At 40.2% G+C, this 11,911-nt stretch overlaps 1 protein-coding gene across 1 annotated transcript; it reads right to left on the bottom strand.

Moving 5' to 3' along the window:
* Positions 1–677: 677 nt before the first annotated feature.
* LOC119854821 (C-X-C motif chemokine 2-like) lies at positions 678–4,857 on the bottom strand. The gene is made up of 4 exons (XM_038399965.2): positions 4,695–4,857; positions 3,759–3,891; positions 2,383–2,466; positions 678–733 (listed from the first exon to the last, which is right to left on the bottom strand). The coding sequence occupies exons 1-4, from the start codon at positions 4,756–4,758 to the stop codon at positions 700–702; spliced, it is 315 nt and encodes a 104-aa protein (XP_038255893.1). The 5' UTR covers positions 4,759–4,857; the 3' UTR covers positions 678–699.
* Between the last annotated feature and the right edge of the window lie 7,054 nt (positions 4,858–11,911).

The following is an 11,911-nucleotide window of genomic DNA, read 5'->3' as shown; positions in this document are numbered from 1 at the left end:
TGTGCAAGGCGCTGTATGAATTGCAGAGGAGTTTGCCAAAACTCCAGAGACTCATCAGAACTAGATTAAAAGGATGACGCAATTATTGTAAACCATGAGCTTTAATTGAATTGCACTTGCTTCATAACACACACATGAAGAGTACATGATAAAAAGTTAAAAGATTACAATCTGTTCAAAAAATACTTTGCACTGAAAGTGCTTCACATTTATTCCAACAATGGTGGAAAGGGCCCTTTAAGATATTTAAAATTTACTAGCAAGCAAAGAACAAGGTAGGGATTAATATTTGGGAAGTTTTGAATATGTATCATGGAAAAAGGACACTGAGGAATCAAATGCATGATCATTACAAAATGGCTCACTACACATTCTTATAGCAGATGCCGTAATACTTGGTAAACATCAATCCATTTATTTCAAGAAACCGAAGTGGTATTGTTGTAGTTGGTTTGATTTGATATTACTCTTCCATGACTCATGATGCATGAGGCAGCACATTGAAACACTGAACAAGAAATCTGACTAATGTAAAAACAGCTCGAGAGGGAAGCAGTAGCTAACAAAAGTTGCTGCTTGTTTAGAAAGAATAATTGTGTGGGCTGAGCAAGACAAAGGTAAGAGGAAGCAAAAGCAAAATTAGGAAACAATCGGGGTTTGTGCTCTCCATCCTTTTCCCTTCTAAAGTTGTTTAATCTTCTATTCTTTGTGTGAGGAAGCTGCTTGTTCATTTCTGTAAGGGGAAAACAAAAGTAAATGCAGAGAAAATGGGTGTGCTGTTACAGCCATACTACTTGACCTTGTGAAAAATCACTTAATCTCTGTGCCTTGTTTTCCCATCTGTAAAATGGGGGAATAAAGATGGTCTCAAACTTTATTTAGGACCTATCTTAATTATGTGAAAACACAATCCAAGTAATTGTGATAATTATCATGCACACAGGGCTTTTCATCCATAGCTATCCATTGATTTGATATAAGCAAGAAATGGGACAGGCCTGCAGTTAGAGCTAGATGATTGTACAAGGGGTAAGGTAAAAAAGAGTAACATCTCTCATTTGAAAATAGACAGGAGCATGTAAAACTTTCCTGACTGGACTTTGTTCAGCTTTATCACTAACGATCAACTTTGTCCTGAAATGGCCAACTCTATTAGATAATATTGTCTCAGCAGACTTTGCCTGGCAATTTTCGTCATTAAATGTGAGAGTTTACGTTACTGGTGTAATGCTTTGTATTTTAATACTCAAGAGGCAGGAACTGAGAATTATACTCACAGTATCCTTTATCTTAACCATGTTGTACATCTTCTAGATTTTATATTGAACAAAAGCCATAACATTTTAAAGATCCAAAAGTAAATGCTCAAAAATCAGGAAGGGAAATATCCCTGTTAAATGTTAGATCATTAAGGGTTGGGTTTTCAAAAGCCTTCAGCATTGGCTTAAATCTGCTCCACTGGAAAAAAAAGTTCATAAGTCAATTTTTTTAAAAGGAAAAATTCACAGCTCTTAGCTTTGAGCTTAAAACCTAGCTGGTTGCAAAGCCAATTAAGTATTAATATGCAGTTTACAAGCAGTTGTTCCGACTTTCCCAAAGTTACTGTTTTAATTTATTTTTCTAATAATAAAAGAATGAGTGTGGTGCTCCGTGTAGACAGATGGTTTTGTGGTTAGAGCACTCACCTGGGACTCCAGATGCTGGTTCTACTATATACTTGCTTATGCAATTTGACAAAGGTCACACACAATGAAAAAGGGCTTTCATGAGCCAATGTTCTAACCTGGTTACAGTTGCGAAACTAGTACTTCCTTACTTTACGGGATGTAGTAAAGTTAAATTAATTTGATCTTCCTGAGCACTCAGATATCACACTGATAGACATGGAAATATCCAGAGAGACTGGCCAACCAGAAAGCTTGATTTGTAGAGTTGGGCAAATAAATTTCTTGAAGTTTAAGTTGGGATATTATTTTTGCTGTTCTATTAATTAAAAATGACCAGATGAATCTTGCTCAAACTTTCCAGGATAATTTCTTTCCTGGCTGAGACCAAGCAGTGGCCTGCAGGCAGGAAGGGGCATTTTTCAGAGAAGTATGAGCATGGTAAAACAGAAGGTTAGAATAAAAATTCAAATATAACCATAAGTAGAACTTGTGCACTCAAACTGTTGTATAACAAAGCATTAACTTAAATGAGGCAGCTTCATACAGTTAGGCTTCAAGATCAGGTCTCTTTAGTCTGATCTGCTACAACTCAGGGGGCAGTTCAGCAAATGAGTAGTTTTTACTCATGCACATAATACCACTGATGTCAGACTACTCATGAGTAACGGTTGCAGACTGGGTCCTATTACAGGCAAATAATATAAATAAGACTTACTGGTTACGTATCTTAGTCAGCAATTTCTGCATCCAGGGGGCCTTGGGATTCACACACAGTTTCTGCCCTGTTTTTAGTTTGAGTCTGAAAAACAAGTGGAGTTTAAGCTTTCATTAAATACTGTGCTTTCTTCAAACCATTATTAGCAGCAATAGCCATCCCTCAAACAGACAACTTATGGAGCAGACTTCAAAATATTGACAATGTAGAGGAATGGGCAAATAGAAGTATCACACGAGGACGAGTATAAGCTTTCAATTGTTCAAAGCAAAACAAAATTTCAGATTTAACTCATAGCACGTGTGATCAGTAGACACCTCTTTTAAAGCCCTGACTCTGCAGAGTCAATGAGACAACTTGCAGTTACACATGTACAAATTCACACATGTCTTAGCAGGGCCCAAAAGTAGGGATTTTTAAACATAACACATAACTGGGCAATCAAGATCACTTGTGTGATTGAAGGAGGGAGATCACTGGACTGATGCAAGTTTAGCACATGTATTTCTACAAATAAAATAAATCCCACTCCTTTGAAATAACTAGCTAGGAGCACATTTTAAAAGTGTTGGATGCTTTGGTCACACAGGAGCAGCACACAAAGCTGTAGGTGTTTCTCTAAAAAACAGAAGGGACCAAACAAATACTTTCTCTAGTCCTCAGTCTCAAACTTTGTCTCAGAGAAAATGGGACCTGGGTCCCTATTATGACAAAACCAACACCTGATCAAGAAGTTCTTTCCAAACCAAATCCTAGTCACTCATTCCCATCTCCACTCTAAAGTGTACCCATAGTTCTATGGTCTCAGAAGTGGGCTTAATATCCAGTGACCTCAAGCTGTTTGGGGAAATTTCCAGTACTTCCTGGATCCATACAGGCTGAGAATAGCACAAGTGTAATTCCTTGTAATATTTTGGTTCTTCCACTTCCAGTCTGGCCCAAAGAACAGGAAGTGCAGAAGCACATGAAGTTAAAAAACAAAATTTAAAAATTTCAGCACTTAACACGTGTTTGATTTGAATCTGTCCTTACTACACTGGAACCCGTTCGCACAACTGGAAAAAAAAAAAAGAAAAAAAAAAAAAGACAGTTCAAGGGTATAGTTAAGCCAAGAAGATTTTATACTTGATTTTCCCCTGAGTGGTAAGTCAATCCTGTGACTTTGAGCATTAAAACCTACTCTTTGTACATTGTTTGTATAAATACAAAAAGCGACTCAGTATATAGCTAGGTTGTTAGATGGAAGCTGAAATGTAAAGGTCTATACTGCGTCAGTGTATCTAATTGTAAGTGTAATTGCTGCCCTCTTCATAACTAAAGTACAGTCTTGGTGCATCGAGGCTAGTTAAAAGTTAAAAGCAATTTAAGCCACTTACATAATTTCTGTGGTTCGGCAGGCACCCCCAAAAGGAATGATCTCAATACTTTCATATCTTCTTGGTGCTATAAAGTCTGAAGTCTGCTTTGTGCATCTGCAGCTCTTATAGGAACCGTTGGTTTCTAGGATAGCTGTGAAGCAAAAATTCATCGAATTAGGTATAATTCAGGGACAGCAATAGAATAGGTATCTTACACTTAGCTAGTGAGACAGAGAAATCCTTGCTGTCTAGTATGTTATTAATGGAGTTTTAGCCACAACTAATGGAAATAATTATTATACCTTGTATTTCTAATGCCCCTTCCATCAGAGGATCTCAGTGCACTGTACTGCCTAATGCATTAGTCCTGTAAGCTAGGTGGTATTATCTTTATTTTACACATGGGAAATTGAGGCACAGATGGTCAGCATCTGTTGTAGCCTTATTAAAACAAATTAGGTAATTGGAAGAGTAAGGTACTATGCAACATGAGTAAGGGCCAGAATTTTAAAAGTATTTAATGATGATATTAATTTCAATGGGAATTTGGTGCTTTTGAAAAATCCACTAGGTGCCTTTTTGCATCTTTAGGTGCATCTTTTAATTAGTGTTACAGTAGTGCCTAGAGGTCTCAACAGAGAGCAGGTTCCCATTGCGCTAGGTGCTGTACATATGCATAACAGACAGTTTCTTCCCCCTCTCTTGTAGTTTATGTGGCTTGTAAGTTTTTGAGGCAGAGAAGCACAGGGAGGTGAAGTGATTTGCCCCAAGGTCACACAATAGGTGTCAGAGCTGGGAACAGAACCCAGGTCTCCAGACTCCTAGAGCAGTGCCTGGTCTGCTGGACCAAACACTGCAAATCTGATGAGAGAAAACCATTTTAATGATTACCTTACTCTTTCAAGAGCAGTGACTGTAACCCCTCCTGCCTTGTCAAGAAATGAAAGTACTTACCTGCATAAACCGAGTGATAGATCACCAGCAGAGAGACCAGCAGAAGAGCAGTGTGGGATCTCATTCTGGCTAGAGTTGTCAGTTGACCTCTCAGCAGCAAGTTCAATCTCAAAGTTTGTCTGAGGCTTTTGGTGGAGAAAAGGTTCCTATTTATTTGGGAGGTTCACACTGTGGCAAGATCAGCAGAATTCTATTTTTAGAAATCAAAGCCGAGAAATGGCATCATCGCTCTTCACGGGCTGCTACCCATACATTCCCCTGAGACTAATAGCTGAATTTGCAATATTGTTGATACAAATCAGCTGAAGGAATTAATACATATTTTGCTGATTTTAGAATCAGCTAAAAAGTAGAGGAAAACATTGCATAATGGAAGAAAACCCAAGTTACTTTCCTTACATGAGATATTCTTGGTAATATTTCATCCCAGTGTTTATACCAAATAATCTTTATTGGTTTTATGTAATAGTGCCTCCACATACTTAAGTATTTTATAACCCTACAATAAATATCTTGTCTCCTTCTCTGTATTTTACCATACCAAGCAAAATGCTGACAGACATCTCCTGTCCTGAAGTCCTTCTAGTCAGACTCAGACATTACAATTTGCATTATGTAGAACTGGTGAAGCACACATTCAATGAATTAAAAAATAGCTAATTGGCCTATCTCACAGTTAATGGGGAATCATTCCTAAATGGTGGCATTTCTAGCAGGATTCCTGCTGCTATTCATCATTATCTATGATCTAGAAGTAAATATAAAGTCACTGCTGATAAAACTTGCGGATGAGAGATTGGTGGCGTGGTGTATAACAATGAGGGTAGTCAGAGTGATCTGGCTTGCTTAGTGACTTGGGCTCATACAAAGTGCATATAAATATAGCCAAATGTAAAAGTTATGCATCTAGGAACAATGAGGGCAGGCCAGACCTACAGAACAGGATACTGTACATTGGAACATGGTGACTCCAAAAAGGTGTTAAGGGTCAAAGTAGACAAGCAGCTCAACGTGAGCTCCCCGTGTAATGCCATGGCAGGAAGCTGATGTGATCCATGGATGTAGAATCAGGGAACCGGTGAGTGGGAAGGTGATTTCACCTCTGTACACGGCACTGGCGACAGACATTGGAATGATGCAACCAGTTCGGGTGCCATATTTTAGAAAGAGGTTGAAAAAATCAGAGGGTGCAGAAACGAGCCACAAAAATAAATGGAGGGTAGGAGAAAACACCCTGCAAAGACATTTAAAGAGCTCCATCTGTTTATCTGTTACACTGTATGAATTGAGAGGTGACTTGATAGGTCCCTTCATGAGACAAGAATACTGGGTACTGAAGAGCTTGAGAATCTCGCAGAGAAATGTAACCACCACCAATGGCTGGAAGCTAAAGCCAGACACATTCAAATGAGAAATAAGGCAAAAAAAGTAACAGTGAGGATGATGAACCATTGGAACACACTGCCAAGGTAAGTGGTGGTTTCTCCACCTCCTGATGTCTTTAAGTTCAGACTGGATGCCCTCCTGGAAGGAATGCTTTAACCACATAAGTTATTGAGTCTGTACAGGGATAATTGGGTGAAACTTAATGGCCTGTGGGGTTCAAGAGGTCAGACTAGATCTAATGGTCTCTTCTAGCCCTAAAATCTATTAAGTAACCTCTGGAATGTGACTAACATTAATATTCAGTTGTATGAGTCTCCCATTTGGTATCCTTCTCAAAGCCCCACCTCCTAGAGTCATGTGGTGAAGGGCAGGACTCGGCAGCCAAGGTATCCCTCCTAGTTCACCTTATGTTCCTAAAATCTCATCCTTCAGGGCTTCAGATAGTCATCTATAAGGGTCAGGAAGGAAACTTCTTCGCCTCTGCCCCCAATCCAATGTATTAGTGGGTTTGTCTTCTGATGCATCAAAGATAGCTACAGCTGAAGGTGGGACTATGTATAGGGTGGGCTAGTGCTGTGAGGTGGTAACTGAGAATTCAGTCTGCTGGCTTGGTAGGTCTCTCTCACATGCTCAGGGTCTAACTGATCATCGCATTTGGGATCAGAAAGAAATCTTTCCCCAGGTCAGATTCGCAGAGGCCTTGGGGATTTTTTTGCCTTCCATTGCCATTTGGAGCATGGGTCACTTGTTTGGATCGTCTGGGTATCAAACTAAATCTGTTTTCTGCCACTGCCTGGGGCATTGATGCATGTTAGTTCTTCCTGTTCTCTGCCTGTAACACAGTCCCCTGAGGGCTGTAATACTTTGGTCTAATTCTGGTGGTTGCGTTTGGTGGTATTTAATGACACCTGTGATATAGGAGGTCAGACTAAATGATCTGATGGTTCCTTCTGGCCTTAGATTAGATTCATAAAGTTACTTGTGTGAGTCCCTTGCTGTTGTATCTGAGTGCCTCTGTCCTTAATGGATTTGCCCTCACAATACCCCCATGATGGAGGGACATGCTATTGTCCCCATTGCAATAATACAGAATGGAGACAGAGACCGAGTGGCATGTCCAATATCACTCAGGTACAGCAGGGATTTGAACCCCCATCTCCCTGGTAGTAGGTTCCTCCCCTAACCACTGGACCATCTTTTGTCAGCTTACTTTTCTTTAAAAAGTTTCTAGCCCCTCATGATTTCTTGTGGAGAAAAGTTTGAAAAAAAGTGACCCCTCAACTCTCAAACCAGGAGGCCAATAAAAAACCCACAGATACATTGTAGAAAGTTAATTTTAAGCCAGGTTCATTATCTGGTTGGGATGGTGGGGGGTAACTCGTGCTATTTCAATGTTCAGGACCAGAAGCACAGCAGCAGCCTGACCAAAGGACCTTAAGCCAGCAGGGTGCCAGGAAAAGGGGCAGACTTGGCAGGATGGGGTCAAGTGCTTGAAGTCCAGGACTCCTCATAGCGGCCAATTTATGCCAACTGATGGTGGGCTCAGTCTAGTTCCCTGTGTAGAGCTGTGCACATCACAAGCTATCAACTCATTTCAGAGCCTGCTAGGGCTTAAATACTCCAGGAATCTAACTTCCCAGGAGCTTCTTACAGGAGGCAGACTCAGATGCTAATGACTTGTGGATGCTAATGAAATAGGCTGGTTTTTGAACAGAAACCTGTGAATTTATGGTAAAATGATGAGAAAGGAAAACATTCATTGGAAAATATATTTCAAAGTATGACAGGTTTCAGAGTAGCAGCCGTGTTAGTCTGTATTCGCAAAAAGAAAAGGAGTACTTGTGGCACCTTAGAGACTAACAAATTTATTAGAGCATAAGCTTTCGTGAGCTACAGCTCACTTCATTGGATGCATTTATGAAGTGAGCTGTAGCTCACGAAAGCTTATGCTCTAATAAATTTGTTAGTCTCTAAGGTGCCACAAGTACTCTTTTTCTTATTACAAAGTATGCGATTTTACACACACGGAATTATATATGGAACTACATGGCTTGTACCCCTCCTAATTCCAAGGATGCATCATTGTATGTGCTAGTGGTGCCACAGTGTTCATTTCACACCCTACTTTGTGAGGAGGGACCTGCTAATATAACATCATGACCATCAACTAGAAAAATATCAAGGTTTCCAAGAAAGGAACACAACTCTGCAGTTTTCTGAGGACACTGATTATAATACTCCTTACCACTGTAACTGCATCCCTTGCTGGCCAACTGAAGCCTTAAAAATGATGCGTTGAAAAAGCACAAATGCCTTGCCAGCTTTGTCCAATTTTGAGTGTATCCTGCTGAATCCCTCAGTGTTTCCCTTGAACCTTTAAAATTTGCAATACGACTAAATAAGGGATGATCTCTCTACTGCAGGAGCACACATGATTAACTTCTCTTCTCTGCCACATGGCTGCGTTTCTAGTGTTTGCGCATCTTTTAACAGCAGTCAGATGTAGACCCTTAACCCACTATTGGAAGAACCTGAAATAGTCTGTTTTATTTTACGTCCTTCTTGCTTGTCTAATATCTCAGAAAATCAGCTTTAACTGTGCAAATGTTGAGAGCTGTCTTTCATTCCCTACAATTTGGGTTAAAGGGGAGGAAGCTTTAATACTGATTTCAACCTGTATATGATGCTGTAATTACTACGTTGTTTCATGCTACTTGCCTATTGGAAGCTAATGGCAAAGCGGTCTCAATGAACAACAAAGCAGAGCTGTACGAGTGATATATAACAATAGAAAGCAAAACTGGATTTTAACAAATCTTTACAACGCTGTTGATCAACTATCACAGAGCTCTCAGTTGGCCAAGTTTGGAAACTAACAGATTCTTGTTGTCCTTACACAGATGGACTTCCCTCTACTACCATTTGGAGGTCTGTCTACATGAGAACTACAGGATTGGACTACAGTTAGCATATTTCACAGCTGGGTAACCCCAAAACAGTGTTCTGAATTATCTCCCTCATCAGACCGGGAACACCCATGCTGGAATCAGTGGCTCATGTGTTTTGGAACAAAGAAAAGGTTGCAACAGGAAGTGACAACACTACATGGTGCACAGTAGATGTATAGATTCCCAAATGCATAAGTAAGTGTTCGGTTTCTTGGTTGTGATGAAAGTGAATAACCAAAGAAATATTCACAAGATGGAGCAGATTAGTCTGACTCATGAAAAGGCTAGGTCAGCATTGATCAGATAATGACCATGCTGTATTAGTAGCCTTAAAATGAACCCAAACTTTAGATAATGAAGAATTTGTTATTGTCTAAAATAAATAGGAAAATGGGTTTCCCAAAAATATTTAATTAAATATTGAAATACAATATTTGTTAGCATTTTGATAGGTCTTTTAAAAATGTGATCTTAGCTCAGAGGACTTAAATTCAAACCCACTGTACATTTCACTAGAGAAAGTTGTCCCTACACAACTGTGTGTCACTGCTCACCACTTTTACTCAGCATCAGGGAATTATTTAAGTGTCCACCATTTAACAGAGATCTACACAGACATAAGTCTGAGAAGATGAACGCAGACTCAAGGCAGCCCCAGCTAAAGGGCCAGCTATTGATGGACTCAAATGGAGACAAAAATCAGAACAAAACACAAACACTTGCTCAGAGAATTTTCAGACTAATAGTCTTATTAAAATGTTTGATGACTGTTAATGGCTGGTGTGGTTGGACCACGTGAGGAGGCCTCTGATTCCTGCAAGTTATCACATCACAAGTTAAAATCATTGCACTTAATTGGTTAATTTCTATGTGATTCACTATATTCTGCTGAATGGATGCAGAACAGTGCACTTGTGTCGTAGGCCGAATCATGCTAACAGATTTGCCCGCAGCTCAAGATTTGAAGCAGAAGGATCTGGGTTCAGTCTACAAGCTCGTGTTCCTGTTCTGAATGGCACTTGTGCAGAATCATCATGTATATCATGGCCCTGCCCAAAGTCCGCAGATGAAGCGTGGGGCCTCATCGTTCCGTCACTGCCCTGAACAATTTAAATTTAAAGACGAGATGCAATAAGTGAATAGACAGGGGCAGGAAGGAAAAAGGGGGTTACACTGATAAGATGATTGTAGAACGATGTGCAGAAGAGAGTGGTTTCAAGTCATGTAAATGGGTTTGGTTTTTTTTCAAAATTAATTCATCATTTAAATAAACCACAAAGCACTGTCATCTCCCACAATTCCCACCCCTTTCTTGCCAGAGAACGCGAGTGCTCTCCATTGGTTTTGCATGCTAAAAGTTGGGGCCTCAGACCATCTTCAAGCTTAACAGTTTTATCCCACTGTACATGATGGCACAAAATAGAATTTGATGAGAATTTACCTGAGCAATTTCCCAGTTCCTTCAGAATTTAATAGTCAACGAGAGCCCCAGGGTCGGTGCTTATATAGCACCCTATAGAATTTAACAATTATATTCCTGCCACAGGCTGGGGCAAAAGAACCTCTCACAAGGCTCTCATTCATTATGAAATTCCATAGGGTTTCAGAGTAATTTGTATAGAACTACATAGGGCTCATTCTTAAATTGTCAGCCTTTTTTATAAAGCAACTGTGACGTAGGGTTGGAGTAGAGGACATGGGTGTGCATGTGAAGCTGCCCCCAATTTGGGAGGGAATTGAACTTTGTCTCCTCACCCCCCTGCGTTGGTTCCCCCAAAGCCTGTGTGCAGGGAGGGATGGGAGATAGCCTTTTCATCCTCTGAACAGTGTCAGTATTTGGATTCACAGCCTGAAGATTCTTCTCTTCAATGAGGGCCTAACTATCTATGCTCATTAAAGGCAGACACAGTCAATGAACATTAACCCCCCAGCGACTAGTCAAACCTTGAGCAATGGCCTGAGTGGAGGCTACATTTGGAAAAGCCCCACCAGCAGTCAGCTTCCTTGGTTTAAAAATAGGGAGTACGTGTGGTAAACTGAAACAGCACTTTCTCATTTCTCCCCCATTCTTATTCATATAAACACAGGACCTTGGCTTAAGAAAATCTCAACAAAGCCATCTGCTTCCTTTGTGTTGCGATAAGACTTTCTTTGGAATGTCCCCCCTGGCTGCAAAACTGCTATCTCTAAAAACCGTGACCATTGTGTGTACATCAAAATTTCTCTCCTCGATTTGCACTGCAAGCAGAAAAAGTCTGACATCAGCAGAACAAAAAGAAAAGGAGTACTTGTAGCACCTTAGAGACTAACAAATTTATTAGAGCATAAGCTTTCGTGAGCTACAGCTCACTTCATCAGATGCATTTGGTGGAAAATACAGAGGGGAGATTGATATACACACACAGAGAACATGAAACAATGGGTTTATCATACACACTGTAAGGAGAGTGATCACTTAAAATAAGCCATCACCAGCAGCTGGGGGGGAGGAAGGAGGAAAACCTTTCATGGTGACAAGCAAGGTAGGCTATTTCCAGCAGTTAACAAGAATATCTGAGGAACAGTGGGGTTTTCCTCCTTTCCCACCCCTGCTGCTGGTGATGGCTTATCTTAAGTGATCACTCTCCTTACAGTGTGTATGATAAACCCATTGTTTCATGTTCTCTGTGTGTGTATATCAATCTCCCCTCTGTTTTTTCCACCAAATGCATCCGATGAAGTGAGCTGTAGCTCACGAAAGCTTATGCTCTAATAAATTTGTTAGTCTCTAAGGTGCCACAAGTACTCCTTTTCTTTTTGCGAATACAGACTAACGCGGCTGCTACTCTGAAATCAGCAGAACAGAAAGCTGTATCCTCACCATGTCACTCAAGGCTCTTAACT

This window comes from Dermochelys coriacea, chromosome 4 (assembly GCF_009764565.3).
Source record: "Dermochelys coriacea isolate rDerCor1 chromosome 4, rDerCor1.pri.v4, whole genome shotgun sequence".
NCBI classification, from domain to species: Eukaryota; Metazoa; Chordata; order Testudines; family Dermochelyidae; genus Dermochelys; species Dermochelys coriacea.
Note: the sequence above shows the minus strand (reverse complement) of the source record. Positions and strands in the feature narration are given on the sequence as shown.